The 22135-nt window shown below is 37.3% G+C and overlaps 2 protein-coding genes across 2 annotated transcripts; both read right to left on the bottom strand.

Annotated features, from left to right (window-relative positions):
• Nucleotides 1–209: 209 nt before the first annotated feature.
• Nucleotides 210–854, bottom strand: LOC113758687. The gene is made up of 2 exons (XM_027301450.1): nt 427–854; nt 210–292 (listed from the first exon to the last, which is right to left on the bottom strand). The coding sequence occupies exons 1-2, from the start codon at nt 817–819 to the stop codon at nt 218–220; spliced, it is 468 nt and encodes a 155-aa protein (XP_027157251.1). The 5' UTR covers nt 820–854; the 3' UTR covers nt 210–217.
• Nucleotides 855–1547: 693 nt separating this feature from the next.
• On the bottom strand, nt 1548–4490 carry LOC113758688 (disease resistance protein At4g27190-like). Its single transcript, XM_027301451.1, has one exon. The coding sequence runs from the start codon at nt 4488–4490 to the stop codon at nt 1548–1550; it is 2943 nt and encodes a 980-aa protein (XP_027157252.1).
• Nucleotides 4491–22135: the final 17645 nt, after the last annotated feature.

The following is a 22135-nucleotide window of genomic DNA, read 5'->3' as shown; positions in this document are numbered from 1 at the left end:
ATTCAATTACCATGTAAGCATATCATTGATCCATTCATATACCTCAAAAAATATATACATATAAATGCACATTGAAAATCAAATCTCCAAGCCTTCCCCACCCCCACCCCGCCCCTAAAAAAAGTAAATAAATAAATGAAAGATGCATGAGATCGAACTAAAATAAACAGAAAAGGAGAGAGTGCATGCAAGCCCATGACAAGTGTGCACCTTAACATCACGACAACTCCCATTTCTTCCTTCGGTAGAAATCAGAGGCCGCTGAGTCCCTCAAAAAGATGAACTTTCTATCCTGTGAAATATATACTCAAAAATAGTTAAAGAAAAACGTAAATACTCAACTCTCAGCTAGGGAAACTGAAGGATAGTGGAGTGATCGGACAAAATTAAAATGGTAAATTAGAATTGGGATATGTATTAATGTACCTTTAAATCCACAGGAATGGCATTCTCGACCACTTCAACTTTCTCAAGATTTGGTGCATCCAGCTTTCCTGGACACAATTGCTTCAACTGCCGGCACAGCAGTATTTTCAGATGTGTTAGACAGGGAAATTTGAGTTCACATTCCTCGCGGCGACTACCAGCGAAACTCAAAAGATTTGGGAGGCCTATCAAAATTAAAGAGCTCAGTTTGGGAAACACAAATTCCAGCTTGTTGCTTCTTTCCAATGCAGAGCTCTCTCTATGTTTTCCAACGATATCTTGTTGCTGAGCATCATCTTCCTGACTGATCTGATCTTCTCCTAATTCCCCACCAATAACTCCATACATTTCCGAGCAATCACTAATTTCAAGCACCTCAAGGCTCACAAGCATATTCGCCACACAAGGAGGATCAAACAAAAACTTCAGTAATTTGCACTCCCATACTATAAGCTTTCTTAAGTTTTGGAATACTCGTACCCCTCTTGGAAAATTCCTCCAAATGCGGGTTAATCCTGAGGATTGTTGTAATTCCAATGACTCCAGTTTGGGAAGAATTTCGAGTTCTGTTTTTGTTAGCACAGGAACTTTCAGCCCCTCAAACTCAAAAAGTAATTGCATCCCGTGACTGTTAACCACAAGTTTCTGCAGATTTTGTAATATTGTCACCCCATCAGCTTTGGCAATGCATCCGATACAGCTATCGGTGATCTGCAAATACTTCAAGTTCTCAAGATACCCGCTATGCATTCCATCTCCCACTAACTCTTTGGGGCGATGCCTATAAGTTTTAATCTGTAGTCCTTCCAGGCGAGGCAGCGAAACCTGGAAAATTTAGTTACTTATGTAATACAAACATGAATCTTCGCACATATGTATGTATGTTTATGTATGCCCGGTCAATGACCTGGAGGAAAGGTATCTTTTATCAAAATTTGTCATTGTCAAAATTTCATTCATCACCATTTGGTTTTTACTTGCGCTAAAAGATTAAATAAAAAACAAATTTTTTTTTTGGCAAACTCATTCAAGGACTAGAATATGACCACTGAAACAATTTTGAATATTTAATTAACAGTTTTTGGGAAAAATAAATTGCTTCTTCAGTGAGCTCATTATGGTCAAATACTTCTTTGACACAAAGGAAGTATATCAGAAAGAGAGACAAAGAAACACAGAGAGAGAGAGACCTGGTTGAGAAAAGCTCTGGCTGTTTCACGTTTGGAGTCAAAACACAAGCAGCCTGATTCTTGCATCACTAAAGTTTCGAGTAGGGGTAGCTCAAGCACTTCCTCGTTCACACTTTCTTCCCTCATGACAATGCTTTCCAAGTTTGTACACTGATGAACTACTAGCTTTTGGAGTTTCACTAGACATTTCAGCGTTGATTGTGAGAAGAGAGTTACAATTCGATGGCAGTATCTTAGCTCAACAGTTCTGAGGCTGCAAAGTGACGAAGGTTCAATTGGCCCCTTCCACAAATGCTTAATATTTGTGTACTTAAGTTTCATCTCCCGAAGTTGACTGAAGCACCGAGGTGGAAGATTCCCACGACATATTTCTTCCAAATTCACATGATCTAATTCCATGAACACCAAATTTTCGAAAACCTGTCGAGCAACTAAATTGGTGGTGGATTCAATAAGGCATTGGTGTACCTCATGGTCTAATTTAAGCCTTCTCAGGTTGACAAATCCATCTTCATCCAAGTCGCTCACCAGATTCCTCAAGCAGGGCACGCCCTCAAAAGTGAGATTCTCTGCTCTCTTAACAATGCTGCTAACTATAGGATCCAATGCTTGTTTAAATACAAACCTCCTCTTATGATACCGATAGTAAATAAGTTCGAAACTGTTCCGAAATTGATACTCTCTAGTAAGATCTCTCCGGTTAATTTTATGATCAGCTCCTACAATGTGAAATCTTAACAACCTCTGAATAGGAAGTTGGTGCAATAACTGAAATAGGAGGTTAAGGTCATAGACATGAATTTGGAGACACTCAAGGCAAGAGAGTGATGCGATCTCTTCAAGGCATCCTCTTTCTTCTTCTTTGTCTCTCCCCAGCCGCAAATGGTGAGGAGATCCCATGTACAATTCTTCTAGTTTCTTCAAGCTTGACAGGATACCATGAAGCAACGGCTGCTGACTTCGCTCGACCCTCAAATCCAACGACTTTAAATTACTCAACCGAGCAATCTCTACTGGAAACTGATCACCTTGAAGTCTGGATTTAAAGAAGCTCAACATTTCCAATTGCATCATATATCCAAGCATTGATGACGTTCCAGTGTCCAATACACAATAATCCAGGCACAATGTCCGAAGGCTCGTTAACATTTGGCCTGGCCATGATAGCGAAAATTCTGTGTGTGAATTGTTTAACTCCATGACCCTGAGATCTTCCATTCCTTCGAAAGCATCTTTTGATAGGTTCACTTTGCCTGATTGGAATACCAAACGCAATAGCTTAAGCCTTGGACATTCCTCGCCAAATGGAAATAGTCTAATGGAACCTTCTAATGTTAGTGAAATAGCCGTATAAGGACCAAATGAATCCGGTAGTTGGTGCCTTTCTTCCTCTCTAGCATTCCCTACCAAAAATACATGCTCGCCTTTTGATGCAATTTTCAAGCAAGTTTCTCGCACGACATCATGCAATTTTACATGGTCTTCTCTTTCACTATCAACCAGCAACAAATGGTAACTCCTGAGGTCATTAACAAGCACGTCTACTCTGCATCTTACATCACCTAACGTGTCTCTCTCGTTGAACAATTCTAGCCCTTTGCCGTACCTGACCAAACATTCAACTGGAATGCTATAATCTTCTGGAAACAAACTGCAAAGCAAAAGCAGTGACTTAGCCTCGACACTTTCCAAATTGTCGTAGCTCCACTCAACTATTGAATACACCAAATCTTTTTCTCCTTCGAATTCTCTGAATGTGTATTTTTGCAGCTGTCCAAGGGCCAGTTCCCAGGATTTTAGTGTTTTACAGTTAGTCCTTAATTCCCTGGCGACAACAACGAGCGCGAGAGGTATACCTTTGCATTCCTCTGCAAACTGTTTTGCAACATCACTCAAAACGGAATCATCAGAAATTCCTGCAACCGCTTTAAAAAGATAACATGCTTCTTCCTCAGGCAAGGCATTAACCCCAACAATTTTAGCTCCCATGTTCCTGCAAACACAGGGGGACTGAGATGTCACTATAACGTTTATCGTCTCGCTAACAGGAATCCCAAGACTCTTGAAGTCAACTTCTTTCCAAATCTCATCCAATATAACAAGAACTCTCCCGCTTAGTCTATTATATATTGTTTGTCCAAATCTGGCACCATCAATATGTGCCGGAATTTGCACCCCTAACTGCTCAGCAAGCTGATTTTGAGCATTTCTCATGCTTGGATTTTTAGACATAGTTAACATGGCCACCTTATAAAATAATTTTCCATACTTAACCTGGTCTGCAATTTGGTTCACCAAGGTAGTCTTGCCAACACCAGCCATACCACAAATCACAATAAGATTTGTTTTGTCCTGCTCTAGAACTCTCATCACTTCCTTCTTTGTTGACATCAGAGTAGGTAGTCCTTCCTCTAAAGGTAGGGTTGATTCACTAAAAGACATTTTCTCTAATGGAGCAGTGTATCCAACTTCATCAAATTGCCCCTCGCTCAGAAGTTTTTGAGCAGCATTTTTTCTTTTGTCAGCATCTCGGCCTAGCAAATAATGTGACTTCAAATTTGGAAGCCTGACATTAAGGCAATTCATCTTGACATTTTCCATATGCCTAAAAATGGCGTCTGCCTCTTTCTTTAGATCGTCAACTTGTTTTAGCCAGTCAATGACAATTGGTTTAATTGATTTACCATTGTTAATTGCTGCATCAACTAATTGTTGCACATCGGCTTTCTTTAGTTCAAGTTTTTTTATCTCATCCCTCAGAGTTAGAACGTTGCTTCTGTAGCGAAACAAATACTGACATTGGTGCAGAACTGGATCAACACAATTTTCTGCCATTGCGCCTGCAATGGTAAGAGCACAATCATTGATAGCCATTATTCCAATATTTCTGTTCAAATTAATGTCCGTTATGTTTTTAGAAAACAGAGATATAGAGATCTAATTAAATATGTGAGATATAAATATAAACCTTGTAACAATTGGATGAGGGAAGACTAAATACTAAAAGAGTAAAGAATGTAAAGATTCAGGATAGAGAAAGAAATTCTAGGCCATTAGACTAAGTTCACAGAAATGTTTTGGTTACATAAAGGGAAGAATATTAGTAACATTTAGATTGCTCTCACCAAAAATATGTTATGCATACCTTATTTTGTATTCATCTGAGACTAATGTTATGAAGAAAATATAAAATTTCAATACGTTCACCTGCTAACAAAATATTGTATAAATGTAAGGGAAAATGTTAATTTGGGAAAATCGTTCAAAATATCCCTCACATTTTGTAAAATAACTTTTTTCATCCTTTACTTTTAAAAGTGTAATTTTACGTCCTTTAAAAATTCACATTGGTCAAATTTGGTCCTTATCTAAGTGTTCAACTAATTTTTGGTTGAAATCTATTACGTGCCTTGCACATGATCATTTTTGAGGGGTAAAATTGTCAAACATATTTCATATAATCTGATCCATAGTCCCTCATATTTCACAAAATGAATTTTTTCGTCCCTTACATTTTACAAAATAAATTTTTTCATCCCTCACATTTTGCAAAATGAAAATTTTGATCCCTCATTGATCATCTGTGCGATAGTCTTTTCTTATTTTTGAAAACTTATATATATGTCTATTTGATTTTACCTGAACAGTACAAATAGCATGTAATATATCTCTATTTAATTTCACTTGAATAAGTTAATTTTAGTTGTAGACGAAATCAAATACAAATATATTACATGCTACTCATATTATTTTGGGTGAAATCAAATAGATATATACATGGGTTTAAAAAACAAAAGAAACTATTCGTACACATGATATATGAGAGGTGAAAAATTCATTTTGTGAAATGTGAGGGATGGAAAAATTCATTTTTTGAGATGTGAGGTACGAAAAAATTCATTTTGTAAAATGTGAGGGACGAAAAATTCAAATTATATGAAATTTGATTTGACAATTTTGCCCCTAAAAAATGATCACGTGTAAGGCATGTGGTGGATTCCGACCAAAAACTAGTCGAAAGCTTAGGTAGGAGTCAAACCTAACCAATGTGAATTTATAAAGAATGTAAAATTACACTTTTAGAAGTGATGGGCAAAAAAAGTCAATTTACAAAATGTGAGGGACGTTCCTTACGATTTTTCCTGTTAATTTTGTTTCAAATATGTTAGTCCCTATTAAAATTGTATGTATATGATATGACATCTCAAAAGGCTAGTTGAATAAACAGGAGGGTTTTTAAACTCCAGCCGCCAAAAAGTCTCCAAATCTTCATTTACTTTTTTCTTCCCGCTTGATTTCAAGATAACTTCAAAATGTTTCAAGTCTTACGAGTAAATTATTATTTGTTCATGATAATTTTAGTTTTAATGAAATCATGATGAATATGAAAGTTTAAGAAACTTGGGAGCTCTTACTAGAAAAGTAAAGAAAAGTAAAAAATCATTCGGGACATCAAAATTAGGAGTCTTAGATTTAAAATAGAAGGAAGGACTTAATATGAAACGGGGAAATAATTGAATAATTTCATTAGGGACGTTACATGCAAAACCATTGTAGCCCTCGAATTTTAGAAATCCTAATGTGAAGATTAAGCCTGGAAAATTGATCTCTCAAAAAAATTTATGAAAAACTTTCCTTTCAAATCCTTCTTCCTTTAGTCTAGGCGTGCATATTGCAGAAACGATGCCAGATACAATTGGTAATGTTTAAAGAATTTTCTAAGGGGTGTCTAATTGACACTCATTAACACACCTAAATTACACCTAACTTATTATACTAAAACACATGGTCACATTTAATCCACTCACTACATTTAGTCACTTTATTAAAATTAGCTATACTATTTCAAAAAAACCAATCTATGAAATAGTTCTTAACGGGTGTCCATTACGTATCTATAGGGCAGCTCCTTGGTCTAAAGCTTAAGATCACACCAACAAAGTCAATGTTCCTCATATATAACTTTCTTTTGAGTATTGCGCTGGTGAAACTTAGATTTTAGATGATCAAATGCAGAAATAAGACAGTCTACAAGAAATTGAAAATTTTTGAACTTTCGTATCCTTTATATATCTAAGTTTTGGGCAGGTGGCTACAAGTTGTCTGAATAACTTCTGAAAATATTAATAAATATCTTGATTTTGACCTGAATATAGAAATCTGTACTTATATTGCAATTAACATCTTCATCCCGACCTCGATATAGACATCTGCATTTATGTATTATAAACAATCAAAAGAGTAAAATTTTTCTTTGTATAAGACAATCTAGAATCTTACTCAAACACAAGCCAAAGTGAAGTAAACCTCACCACAACTATGGCTTGTAACCATTTCCTCACTTCTCAAAAGATCGTCTTATGTCTCATCAATCAAGTAGATGCCCCCTGCCTCCGCCATGACCCTTTGTCTAGTATGGTATAAACTTGTGCAAATTTCAAAATCACATTGATAAATTCAACTTTTTGCGATCACCAAGACATTGGCAATGTTAGACCATTAATAACCATAAGGTCTATACCATTTGCAGTGAGTTTTATTCGAACCATTTATAAACTAAGCTACATTATTTTCTTGTTTCTACTTTTGTCATGAATTCTGGTAATTTTATTTTATTAATTGAAAAAAAATTACTTAGAATAAAGGTTTGACTACACAGCTATATATTTCTAAGAAGACAAACAAAAAATCATAGGAACATTCATGAAAAATATAAAGTTTCCAATTCCAATATAATTTTTTCAAATTGAAAGTTAAATATAAACTGTTTGTCATCTTGTAAGTTGTACATAGGTCTGCTTTTCTTGCATTCTACAGTTAACCCTATAAAATAAAATTGGGATGAGTAAAAAGTGAAAAAAAAATTGTTGGATAACCTGAAAATCAACCCAAAATGGTATACACAATTGGACTTGAAAATTAATAAATGAAGGAAATGTAAGAGATTAAAAAAAAAAGAAATTATCCTTTAAGCAAATAGTTTAATAAATTTTGCCCCCACTAATTAAGAACATTTCTTAGCTCTGTCACTGAAAGTATGTCGATTTTAGCTATTATTATTATGTTATGCACCCATATGAATAACTAGATTTTTAAGTATGATGAACATGAATCTGTTGAGGTAGATAACTAACTATTCATTTGATCAACTTTACCTATTTTTAATGAAGTTTAATTGTATGCTTTGTTAGAAACCTACTAATTTAAATGTTTCCATACACATGTATATACATATACGCACAAACAGACACACATTTAAAACCTTAATTTGGGGATCAATTTGATTAGACATTCTTCATTTAAACATAATGACCATTAAAATGTATCAAGATTATACGTCAAGAGGTTACGATAAGAGATATGTACTGAGAAATTAATTAGATGTTAGTTCTATGGTGCAAAACGCAAAATAGTAAAGAAGCAATCTTATATAGTGTCTGCGGTTCCTTTGAATTATATTTCATCTCCAAAACACAATACACTATTGCCTGTTTTTCTCCACCTAATTATTGTTCTGACTTCAAATTATGATGAGTTTGTATCTATCCTTTTTGCTGATAATTTGCTTGAAAAAAAATTTAGAGAAATAGATTTTTTTTTAGGTGATGCATTAAAATACTTACATTTTTTTAACATAAGGAGTACTAATTGGCTAGGAACAATTCATCTTATCATTTCTTGTGCGCTCTTTCAATTTGCACAGTTGGAAATAGATATTACTATCAGTATTACCATTATTAGTCCTACTATTATTAATTATTATTAGTTATTATTAGTATCAATATTATTATTACTACTATTGTTATTGTATACATATAAGTTGCATTTGAAAGGGTGGTCAAAGAAGAAATACTTATTGCAATCGAAGAAGCATGTGATAAAGAAATATTCGTTCAAAAAATAAGAACAAGTTCTTCTATTTCAATCATAATACTTTGTATATTAAATTTGGGTAAGGTGAACTAAAAGTTATGAAACTTTTTCAAAATCTTATCTGCTTCATTTTGGTCTCCGTCTAAAAAATGGATTAACCCAAATGGAATATGCTGCACCTCATGGGATGCTACATGTAGACTACATTAAAATTAGATTACATAGGGCTATATTGTAAAACTACCAGAAGCTGGGGTTAAAAATACAAAATAATAGAAAAGTGTGGGACTTGGCCGCAAGTTCCATCTCGTTTAACCGATTTATAAATGGATTGGTCAAAATAGAGCTTTTTAGGAATTTGATCGGTTAATTGGCATGAAAAAAATTATAATGGATTAGACGATATTTAAAAAAAAGGGGTAACATATAGGGGTACAAACGAGTCGAGTCTTGGCCTAATCGAGAAGACTCAACTCAGTTTTATAAAATTCGAACCCGAATTCGAGGTCAACGAACTCAAAATGTAAGCTAGATCTTAAAAAAATAATTATTTTATTTTTTAAAATAAATAAAATAATAATTGTTCTTAATAAATAATAAAATATTAGAAATATATATGTAATTTTACTATTAAAATAAAAAATAATATATATATATATATATAATCAAGCCGGTCATGAGCTAACGAGCTGATTATTGTTTAATTCGAATTCGACTTGATCAGCTCGAAATCGACTCAAACTTGATGTTGACCGAGCTCGGACTCGAGCTCTTTGGGAGTGGGTTGATTCGTTTGCAGCCTTAGTGACATATGGTGTACTTTACCCAAACTTTTCATGACATATGGTGTACTTTACCCTTCAAACGTCTCGTTATTTCATAAGTCTTTTACCCAACTAATTGTAAAAGAAGTGACTGTTTTATTGACGAGCATAACACTAAAGAGTCAATCACAAAATGAAGGAAAAATAGGTGGAGTTAACGTTTGTGAGAATTAATAGAGCTTTATTTCAATTTTACACAATAATCTCAAGAAATTATAAATTTTCATTGTCTCTGAAACATTGTTAATACCACTAATGAACTATAATTGTAGCTTTTGGATAAAATTATGGGTTACCTGATGTTATGACTAACCTTTTCTTAAACAGTATTTAGATAAAACATCATTTTGTATCAAAGTAATGTTTAAATCAAGTAATTTATGTAATGTTTAAATTAAGTAATTTACCAAGATTTGAAAATTTAATGATTCGCCGGCATCCGTCCTTATTTATCCCTTGCTTGTTCATTTTAAATCCTTTTTACAATTTCAGTATCTTGATATATGAAACCTAGAACATTAATCAGTCATAAAGAGCTCCAAGATGATATATGGAGATGTTAAAATATCATTTGAGTACCTATTAGAAGATTTTCTATATTTCTTTCCTGCATTTCATTCTTGTAATAGAAATTAAACTTTTTTCTAATAATAGAAATAAATCTTATATTTATCTTCATCTTTTGAGAGACCGTCATAACTAGTAGGTATAGGGGGCATCTTATCACTTCCCAGAAACTCAAACGGTCCGAATAAGACTTTAATACCAAGTTACCTGAGCACAACCAGTGAATGTGCTTTGTGATGTCAAACCCTCAACAAATATATGTTTATGTATGTGTGTATGTATGTATGTATATATATATAGACATATATACACACACAAATAAGCATATATATGTGTGTGTATTTACATACATAAATACATGCATATATTATATATATAGACAGTGTGTGCATGTGTGTACACCATACAAAAGATGGTGAAGAATGTACGGTTTGAGAACCATTAATCGCCAAATTTAATCTTTAAATTTAAAGATCAACTGGTCAAAAGAACCGTAAACGAGTTTGAATCACTTAATTGACATAAGAGATTCAAAGTGGTGTTGCCAACACTGTTGTGCCGACTTGAAAGTTTTCTAAGCACAAAAATGTTCACAACACCACTAACAAATTATAATTCAAATGTAATTTCTTTCAATTTTGATGCTAATAAAATTGGTAATTAAAAAATTATACAATTCTAAGAAAAATTATCAAATTGAGAAGTTGGGCTATTACACTGGCCAAAGAGGAAAAGACAGGAAAAAAATTTCCTTGTACAATTTTTGAACTGAGAGAAAACATTTAAGTTTAGAAAATAAAAAACAAACTATATGAGAGGAAACAATAATTAAAAAAATTTACTTATACAAATCTTAATCTGGGAAAATACGTCAAGCTGAACACAAAAAAAGAAAAAAAAAAGGAGTGCCTTAGTTGTTCAAATCTAGAAACAGCTAAAAAAAAACCTAGAATAAAAAAAATCAATTTATGTTCTTATACTAAATAAGGTTTATCTTTGACAACTCTTTTAACACTTTTTAGTACTCTGTCCCAGTTTACCTATCATAGTCAGCTTTGCATACAATTCAAGAAAGGTATAAATTTCAACCACAACTTACTAACTATTAAAGCAACTTTTTTCCCATTATTGCCCATCTATTAATATTCAACATTGTGTGAGTTCAGTTTAGAATTTTAAAACCACACAACTACCAGATACAAAGATGATATGTACGTACACTATTTATTGGAAGAACAAGACTTAAATTTTTTTCCCCTCACAAATCGTATGAAGGGTACACTAGAAAACTTGGGCATTATTTATTTCCATTTCTAAACCATGAAAAATATTTTTTTGGACAAACTAAAAGAGAAATCAAGACGTATAAAAGATTTTGATAATAAGTATACATATTACCACCGAGCTTTCCTATTCTTATACTTCTACTTTGATAAGACATAAAAATCAGTGGAACTTATGCAAAAGTATGCTTAAAGCGTTTGCTTGCATGCTCAATCAAAACATACTAGAGATTGCAAAATATAAAACACGTACCTGGTTTAGTTTGAAGGAGTGGAAACTTGAGTTTTAATCCTTCACAGAGACTTGTTGAAAGATAGATGGAGAAATAATTTACGTGAAAGAGCAATGGGTAAGTATGCTGGACAAAGAAATTGTTTTGAGAAAGTTGAGAAGCTACAACGAAGGTTATAGCAAATTTATTGGGAAGACGAAGAAGATACCTTTTCGGTCTGGTCGGGATGGAATCCCATTTTTGCTTTTTGTATATGACACTCCAGCCTTTTCTTTGGAAGGGTAACCAGACGTCAATCTTTTAACCATTTACCTTTTACACTTTAGTGTCCTAAAGGAAATGAAAGTTACAGAACTAATATTATGGGTGCAAGTCAAGCATCAAGAATAACCAACTTCCTTTAGAGGAGTTGGCCACCACGTGAATTGTGGGGTGGGAGGTCAAGGATTCACACCTTACCTCCCATCAATATGCCACTATATATGGCTTTTTTAAAAATTTATACGGCATGGTGCACCTGTCTGGTCCGATGATGATTCACCCTGTTAGACTTGAGTAGGAGTAAATTAGCCGATTGTAGTTCACCCCATTAGGCTTAAGTAGGTTAGTCTAGATGCGCCATCATACAAAAAAAAAAAAAATAATCAACTCAAAACAAATCTTAATGGAGCAAAGTTCTCTTCTGGCCAATTTGTTAACCCCAGGTTTAGAGCTTTCAATTGGGTCGTTTGGGTTGGGCTCTATTAAATCCAAATCCAAGCTCATATCATAACTTATTCTTGAGCCCGAATTTGGCCCACTCGAGCTCAAAACAATACCGCCCAAGCTTTGCCCTATTAGATGACAAGGCTTTGGGCTCAAAATGGGCTTGACCCAAAATAAAATATTTAACAGATTCCTTATAGTTAAAAATTGATATTTTTCCAAAAATGTAAGATTTTAATGGGAAAAACTTAAATTTTTGGATACTTTTAATTAGTATCCTCAATTTCTTAAATAATACTAGTGTTAAAAATAACCAACATATAACATAATTTTTTGATACAATAATTGAACATACATATGTATACAAAATTTTAACACTAAACATTAAGAGATATTGGATAGGCTTATACCGGTTTAAGCCTTGAATTGCCCAAGCTGATCAATGAATTAAAAGAGATAAAACTATGCTAAACTTATTCAAGATAATAAAAAATGAAAACTCCTTAGGTTATGGTATTCCTAACTACTCATGCAAGTACTATTTTTGAATCTTTGAGTACTACTATCTTGGCTAGTTATGGCGTAATTTCCTTATGCATGTGAAACCTACTTTCGTAGTGAATCAACTATACTGATATATTCAAGAACACATAAAGGGCAAACGAATATTTCTCTGTCAAGTTTAGGGCTTCTTTATTTAGAAAGTTTAGGGGTTTGGCATCTTGGCGGCATGGCAGCCGAGGCTGCCCCTCCACCTCCGGGTGGAGGGCATTTGACTTCCTCTTCCCCCACGTTTCGAAAAAAGGCTTTTTCTGAGCTATTGGCGCACCAGTCGCCGGCGGAGGTTGTGAAAGTTCAGGCGTCAATTACTACCCATCGTAGAGAACCGGCGGTGGTCTTCAAGGCGAATGGCATAGTTGCGGTGGCAACTCCTTGGATCATTGGATCAAGTGGGAAGATTTGTGTGCCGACTCGTCTCAGGGGGGGATAGGTGTTCATTCGTTACTGGAGGTCCATTCAGCGTTCTCGCTCAAATTATGGTGGCAGTTCCGTACAAGTGATTGTTTATGGTCAACATTTATGTGGGCAAAGTACTGTCGGCAGAGTCATCCATGCATGGTGGGGGCGATGCAGGGCAGCTCATATGTGTGGCGTCGCATGCTTCAAATACGTGAGGTGGCGGAGCAAAACCTTTGGTGGCTGGTCCGGTCTGGTCAGTGTAACTTCTGGTTTGACAATGGCTGGGCTCTGGTCCTCTATGTCAGCCCCTACAAAGTGTCTCAGATCATTTAGCAGCAGATTTTGTGTTGAATGGATGGTGGAATCGACAGTTGTTGTGGCGCTGGGTCCTGGATGACATAGTTTCAAAGATCGTTACCAAGTCGGCCCCAATGGGGTCCACGGACGATTGTGCAGTGTGGGCGTTGACGGAGTCAGGGGATTTCTCGATTGCTTCCTCCTACGTGCTACTCAGTAGGCAGACACCTTCTTCATTCATGTTTGACAAGGTTTGGCATCCTTCGGTACCAATAAAGATATCTTTTTTCATGGTGCTATTGTTGCGGGATCGGTTGCCTTTAGCGTCATCGCTAGGGAGATTACAGGTGTATGGCCCATCTAAGTGTTTTTGTTGCTTGGCCTCGCATTCCAAATCATTGGAGCATATCTTCGCAGAAGGAGAATTAGCTCAGTTCTTGTAGACTTTTTTTGGGAACGGCGCGGGCATGATATACCGAGGGATAGGGGTGCGTTCACGACTGGTTGGTTGGTGGTGTCAACCAAAACAGAATTCTCGTATGGAATCAATACACACAGTGCTGCCTAGTATAATCTACTGGCATATTTGGTTAGCACGAAATCTTGCAATTTTTGAAGGGCAGTTCCTGAGTAGTCGGACCATTGGGGATCGTATCCTGGCAGATGTTGTGGGGCTATTTGGCGGGAAGTATGCAGGGGAGGTTATTGGACTTGGCTCCTAGTTGGCATTTTACTCCAATATCTCTGGATGGAGGCCTCGTTATTCACATAGACTAGTTCGTTGGGAGGCTCTAGCCCAGGGGGATTTCAACCTAAATACGGATGGTTGCTAATAAGGCAACCCAGGCATTAGTGGCAGGGGTGGTGTGCTCAGGGATTCATCTAGTGCAGTGTTGTTTGGGTTTTCTACTCCATTTGGGGAGCTGACATGTATCCAAGCGGAGATTAAGTCTTTGCTGTTTGGGGTGCAGCAATGTCTCCTTCGGAGATTCTCACGGATTCAGGTGGAGGTGGACTCTCTTGTGTTAGTCAACATACTGCTAAATATCGAGGTGCTCGTGGTTAATTCGGTCGGAGCAAGATGCGTTAGTGGCAATCCAGGGTTTGGAATGGACAGTGGGGCATTGTTATCGTGAGGCAAATCAGGTGGCGGATGCTTTAGCCAAGGTGGGGGCACGGTCAGAGGGTATTGTCTTGTATACATCACAGTCAGATTTACCAAGATTGGCAATGGGGGCCTTGGGTTTAGATAGGTCACAGCTACCCGTTATTTGTGTTAGAGTTGCTCGTAATTAAAGGCTTTGTAATTTTGCTTTATGGTCTCTAATAATAAAAAGGGGTGGCGTCCCTCCTCGCATAAGGGGTTAGCAGGAAAAAAAAACTATACTTATGACTAATCCATACCTACTCTCGTAGTTATGAAATTAGCTACAAGTTCATTTCTTCTATGAAATTACATGAAATGAATCATTAAAACCATATAGGTGCACCTCTACTCTCGTGAGTATACTCCCTAGGTTTAACACTTCTTGAACTAGTATTAAATCTCAATTTTCATTAAAGAAACAATACCTTTAGATAATCACAATTAATGGTATCAAGTTTGTCATGATTTAAAGAGTTAAAGTGCTAAATAACTTGTTCAAAATAATAGCATCAAATATGTGAGGATTCGAAAATTCCATTATTTTAAAATCCCTAATTTTGGCTAAAATAATTATTTATTTGGATTTTTGCCACGAATAATATTTTCTAGCCTATTAGACCTAAGTACATGATTTTATAGTTCGTTATATTTCTAAAGTGTCTCATTTTAAAAATAATAAAATAAAAACATAGATAAATAAACAAGTATTTTCTTATAAGCCTATTTAGCGAAAAAGTGGAAACGTGTCTAAACACTTTAGCCAATTGGGAGTACAATAAGCTCAAAATTTTGAGACATATACAATGGTCATAAAATAGGTAAATTTAGGTTTAAGTACCCAAGTGATAGTTAATGGTACGATCGTTATAAGAATTTCTCAAAGGTTTCAATTTTATTGCGCCTAAAGTGGAAATACGTGTTTTCACGTACGCGCTTAATTTAGGAACTTTGGACCATTATTTTGGGACAATTAAAAATGAATAATATTTATACAAATGTAAGTGCCCTAGAGGTTTAGTGCACTAGTGCAACAAATGTAAGAAAAATCGGACACAAAACGCGCACGTAGGGCACTAGTTATAATTGATTTGACGTAATTAATATAATAGACGTCAAGCGTCTTTCGTACGCGAAGTCATCAGAACCGCAATTTATTTCCTTTCTTCTAGCTTCATAGTCGGCCAGCTGCTGCAGAGAAACAACCAAAGACTTTCACCATTTCTTTCTTCCAAAGCCATGCAAATCACTATCAAACTTCCACCAAATTCTCTCAAAATTTAACTACAACGAGCTCAATACTTGGGAAGTCCATCTAGCTGCAAAAGGAAGGAGCTATCCACGGTTTCTTCAAGCTTCAAAGGGGCCGAAAAATCTGTCCAAACCAGCCATCAAAGTAGGTAGTAATCTAATGCCTTGAACTTGTCTTATGGAAGCTAAATTGCACTTATAAGTTTGAATCGGCATATGATTTGTGTTTGATGTTGGAAAAATTGGAAAAGTGTGGGCTCTATGAATTCCCACTCTTGGGTTGTTGCTGATGTTGTGCTTGATGAAGTTTATGATATCAGATTAGTGTTTAAGTTATGGATTTGTTGAAGGAAAACTGCTAGAAAACCACGTTGAGAGCAATGGCCAAGTTTGACCATTTTACCCCTGTCTGTTCGGTCACTTAAATGCAGAAATTTGAGGATTTAATGGCTTGATTATGTTGTATATATGTTGTAGTAGTTGTGTACAAAATTTCATTGAAAAATATTGAGTTTTGATGGGTCAAACGAATTTATTTCAAAAACTAGTAAACTGGAAAACGGTTTCGCCGTAATCCAGACCAGTGGTTGTATTTCATCCATAACTCCGTACTCCGACGTCGAAATCAAGTGCCGTTAGCGGCATTTGAAACTAGACGTTTCCATGTTTTCAACGGTGTATAATGCACATTCTGGTTTCATGTGTGTGAGCCACACCATTCATCTGAAGTCGACTGTCCTGTTTCTCCGTTCTGCCGAAATGATTTGATGATGCTGCAACTTGAGGCTTGATTTTGAACCAGTTGCATGCTGAAACTTGGAACGATTTCTTCTGTGAAGTTATAGACCTATGAATTTATTTTCTAACACTATCAACCATTCCCAATTCCGAGTTAAATTGAGAGAGTTATGATCAAAATACGGCGACTGCTCGTTTTGAAAATCTTAGATTTGGACAGATTGCGTTAAGGATTTTTCCAAATTTTGGTTGATTGAATGACCCCCCTCCCGAGTGTATTTTTCTGTGAAATTTGATAGAGAGATAAAATTCATATGGAAGTATTATACTACAAAATTTGGTGACAATCCAAGTCCGTTTCGACACTTAACTAAAGGTCCAAAGTTGGAACCAAATCTGGAAATTTTGTAACAGTCTTGAATTTTTCCCAACTTTGAGCTACCATATCTTGGTGCTCGAAACTCCGATTCTCAATCCGTTTGTTCTGACCTAAACCTTACTTGCACCTCCAATTGAGCTATAAATTTTAAGGGCTGGTTTGCAACGAGTGAATTCTGCCGAATTTTCAAAGTTAGCGAAAAACCAACCCCGGCTCAATCCTGGGTGATTTGGAACAGCAACTTTAGGCTCATTTTTGAGCACTTTCCACTTCGATTCATGGAAAAGTGTCTTCTAGGAACTTGCAGTACTTTCTAAGAGGTTTTCAACGGTATAAAGTTTTCTAATTCTCGACTTATGCCGAGTGAGTTACGATTTTTCAAAGATTCATAACAAAACTGAAAATTTTCCAACTTTCAAGGAAATAGAGTTTTTCAAGAACTCTTTATTCTTTTGATATTATCTAAACGTTTTATCCCCGATTTCCTAGATAAAGACTTAAATATTATTGAATGTTATCAAACCTCTCTCGAACCTCGATTTACGAGTAATTGAGATTCATTTTCACGGAATTTCCTAGAGTAATACTAGTGAACGAATTATTCCTCGATATTTGGGATATGGGTGATAATTCACTATTATTTGCTCAGGCACGCACGAGGACCTCCAAGAGGACCCTACTGTGGAAGTTTGAACTCTTCCTCCAATATACTTGCTTGCATAACTTGGTGAGTGTCAAGTGTATGCCTACTTGAACCCTAAAGTCTTGATTCATGCTTGATTCACCTGATTTCATGCTTAGCTTAACTGATTTTGACAAAATGGAGTCGAGTGTGTACTTGATCGCACTCGTTCTCATTTGAAACGAATGACTCATGCTTAACATGATTTGCTTGGTTTACATGACTTGAAATGTCTGCTTAAACCTATCAAATGCTTGAATACATGAAATGGTATGCTATGATTGCATACGTCGATGGAGTGAATCTCCTCGACATTTACATGACAAATGGGGGACGCCCAAACTCATAGGCCGACCTTGGAACTCGAGCCGGCATGGGCTTGGTCGGGAACCTCGGTGAGCCATGAGACTCAAATGATAAGCTTGATCTATTGAGAGATCTCGCTTGGCATACTCGTATAGTATCGCCTTATAAATGTAGTGCGGGCCCGAAGGGGTGTATGGTGGACGGATGGGAAGTAAGTGGTGAACTACGGATATGAAAATATCAATCCGGTTGACGGAGAGTCATCACGGAAAGATATATAGACGCCATCGGCAAATGTGGAACTTAGCTCCTGAGAGCTTCTATATCCTTGAATTGTTTCTGGTTACAGTTTATTGGTGTTATTAATTACTTGCAAGATAATACCTGAATTGTTATTGGGCTTGTTATCTGAACTATGTGGTTGCATGTGTGTTCTTGGCCTCACGAGCGTTTTGCTCACCCTGTAGATTTGTTTTCCTTAACAGGTTGAGTTCGGAGGTAAAATGGAGCAGCCCTCCTGATGTGCTTTTGTTTTAGGGTTGCTATTACTTTTGTTTATGCCTTTGGCTTTGGATTGTACTTTTGGTATGGAAACGTAACCTTTGGACGAAATGTATTATGTATATCGACGGGTGGTTTGAAGAATGGATAACTATTATTAAGTTTGAACACTTCCGCAATTATTGCATCTAAGTTATCGATTTGTATTGTGTGGTCCGGATATAAGTTGAATGGAATTGCTTGAGTCCTGGCGAGAGCTAGGCAGGCGTTCCGCGGATACCCTTTGGTTCGCCTTAGGGAGAAGTGGGGGCGTCACAGTTGGTATCAGAGCGCTAGGTTAGAGATCTATATGGGAAACATATTAGATACTCTACCCTTAAGACTCGATATGGGATGATTTAGTCATACCCTAAGTGATACTTGAGGCGAGCTAGCAACTAAGTTAGTCCTACCTCAAGTGACAATTGGGATGAACCAATGATTAGGTTAGGCATGCATTGCAGGATATTGGAACTAAATAGAGATTTAAATTTCTAACCCAAAAGGTGCTATTATGTTGCAGGGATGGACAACAGAAATGGAGTTACGGCAGCTAACGGGAATGGCCATGCTAATGGTCATATAGCGCCTCCTAGGCCTATCTTTTATCGAGGTTTGGCTGGGGAAGCTCGAGTACGCTACTCCCCATCTGACCGATATCCCCGATGTGCTTGTAGGGTGACCTTTGCTTACCCAAACCATGTTGTACTGGCCTTGGACGACGAGCGTCGTCAGTTGGTGACTGCCAACTTAGACTTACAGGCTGAGGTCGATGAGCTTCGACAGATGGTGAGCGCTCAGGGCGAGAGGGTCGCCGAGCTTGAGGAGGTGATTGAGGGCGAGGTTGCCACATCTGCTGTGGTTAACGAGGAGCTCCGGAGCACTAGGGCTCAGCTTACTAGGCTGAGAGAGGAGGTCCGTAGTCGGGGTTCCGATATTGTAGCTGATGCCACTAGGCTAGTTGATGAGGCTATGGGGGTAGCCCAGGATTCTGAGGAGGATCCGGAGGAGGATCCTGAGGAGGAGGTCCCTCCTGATAGTCCTGCTGCGGACTAGGTCTAGACTGATCGACCTCTTTTGACTTTTTTACTAGAATTAGCAGGGGTGATGCTAAGTGCTGAGACCATTGTATTTTGCATGACTGTGTGGCCTATTTCTGAGGCACTAGCTTTACTTTAGTCTTCTGTGACTAAAAGTACTTTTATGGCACCTGTGTGCTATACTTTTATGACTACCCCATGACTTGCTAATTGTATGAATTGGGTATGCTAATTAATGTAAATTATTGTTAATTCCAATGTTTTCTTGATTGGTTCCTGCTTTCTATTTTGCATCACATAATTTATTTATTTCTTGCACTAGGCACGCCTAGGTCATGGAAGGACTAAGAGGTGGTCGTGGTCGAGACCGTGGTCGAGGTCGTGGTCGAGACCGTGGTCGAGGTCGTGGGCGAGGGACTAGACAGGCCCAACCTCAAGGGGGTGACCAGGGATCGGCAACTGCACCGATCCAAGGTTAGGAAAATATTGAGGGTAATCAAGTGGCTACTGCCATTAATAGGATGACTGATATCCTAGAGCGTTTGGCTGATAGACAGGACCCTGGACCGTTTAACCAACCTGGGGGTCAGGAAAGAGGAATGGATAGAGCCTTAGAGAGATTTTTGAAATTTAACCCGCCTAAGTTTCTTGGCGAACCTGATCCTGAGGTGGCGGAGAAATGGTTGGAAAGGATGACCAATATATTCGCTGCTTTAGACTACACTGAGGATAGGCGAGTGAATTTCGCTGCTTTCCAATTTGAGGGGGTAGCCCGTGCTTGGTGGGATTTGATAAAAGGAAAATGGGAGAGAACTCAAACCCCTTGGACCTGGGAAAATTTCACAAGGGAATTTAATGAAAAGTTTCTTCCGCCCTTAATCCAAGAAAAGAGGGAGGATGAATTTATCAAGCTAAAACAGGGAACCCTTAGTGTAGCAGAGTATGAAGGAAAATTTACTAAACTTTCAAAGTATGCTCCCGAACTGGTGACCAATGAGCGGAAAAGGATCAGATGGTTTGTTCAGGGACTTAATGTGGAGATACAAGAGGGCCTGGCTGCAGCCCAAATCTCTACATTTACTGAGGCTTTAGAGAAGGCACAAAGGGTTGAAAGTGCAAGGTCTCAAGTGAGAGACTTCCATAGCAGAAAGAGAAATTTTTCTAGCCATGCTTCTGGACAAGCTAGTAAAAGTACGCAGCCTTCCAAAATGGGAAAAGGAATGGGAGGACCAAGGACTGCTGGGCCTTCGAGAGGAGCTTTATCTAGAGGAGGTCGTAGTGGACCGACACAAGCAAGAAGGGCACCTTCTAGCGGTTCAGCGGTGACCCCTCAAGTTTCATGTGGTTACTGCGGAAAATCAAATCATTCTGAAAGTGATTGTTGGAGAAAGTCTGGGAAGTGCCTGGCTTGTGGTAGTACCGAGCATCAGCTTGCGAACTGTCCAAATAAAATAAAGACGGGAGGTGATACCCAAAGGCCAGAAAAGTCAGCTTCTAAGCAAACTAGTGCCGGAGGGAGTCGACCGAAAGTACCGGCTAGGGTTTATGCACTGGACTATCAACAAGTTCCTGAAGCAACTGAGGTGGTAGAAGGTACGATTCCGATCTTTCACCGTTTAACTAGGGTTTTAATTGATCCAGGTGCTACACATTCTTTTGTAAACCCTAATTCAATGAGTGGGATAGACTTGAAACCAATTAAGTTACCATATGATCTAGAGGTTAAAACGCCTACTGGGGACCAAAGTCTAATTGCTAATTTGGTGTATCAAGGTTGTGAAATCTGGATTGGGGAACGAAAATTATCGGCTGATTTGATGGGATTGATGATTAAGGGATACGATGTAATTTTAGGAATAGATTGGTTAGCCCGTTATAATGCTCAGCTAAACTGTAGGACTAAGGTTGTGGAGTTGCGTATTCCAGGAGAAGCAACCCTGAAACTGGATGTAAAAGGGAAATTAGCCTCGTCTGCACTTATTTCAGGAATTCGGGCTCGAAAGTTGTTAAGTAAAGGAGCCCAAGGATATTTGGCTTTTCTTATTAACACCCCTAGTGATAAGGTGAAATTGGAGGACATGCCGGTAGTGAAAGATTTTCCTGATGTTTTTCCTGAAGAATTGGAGTCCCTACCCTCGAAACGGGAAATAGCCTTTAAGATTGATGTAACCCCGGGAGTAAACCCTATTTCTAGGACGCCATGTCGAATGGCTCCGGCCGAATTGAAGGAGTTGAAATTGCAACTGCAAGATTTGCTAGAAAGAGGTTTTATTAAAGAGAGTGATTCTCCGTGGGGAGCCCCAGTTTTGTTTGTTAAGAAAAAGGACGGGAGTTTGAGGCTATGTATAGACTATAGAGGTTTAAATAATGTTACAACTAAGAATAAATACCCACTGCCCCACATTGATGAGTTGTTTGACCAGCTACAAGGGGCTGTAGTATTTTCTAAGTTGGATTTGAGACAGGGTTATTATCAGTTGAGGATCTTGGAGAAGGATATACCCAAGACTGCTTTTAACTCGAGATATGGGCATTTTGAATTTGTCGTGATGCCATTTGGGTTAACGAATGCTCCTGCTGCTTTTATGGATCTAATGCATAGGATCTTTAAACCTTATCTAGATCAATTTGTGGTGGTCTTTATTGATGACATATTAGTGTATTCTAAGAATGTGCAAGACCATGAGAAACACTTGA

Source organism: Coffea eugenioides, unplaced genomic scaffold, assembly GCF_003713205.1.
Source record: "Coffea eugenioides isolate CCC68of unplaced genomic scaffold, Ceug_1.0 ScVebR1_667;HRSCAF=1380, whole genome shotgun sequence".
Classification (NCBI taxonomy): Eukaryota; Viridiplantae; Streptophyta; class Magnoliopsida; order Gentianales; family Rubiaceae; genus Coffea; species Coffea eugenioides.
The sequence above is the reverse complement of the archived record's forward strand: the minus strand, read 5'-3'. Positions and strand labels throughout refer to the sequence as shown.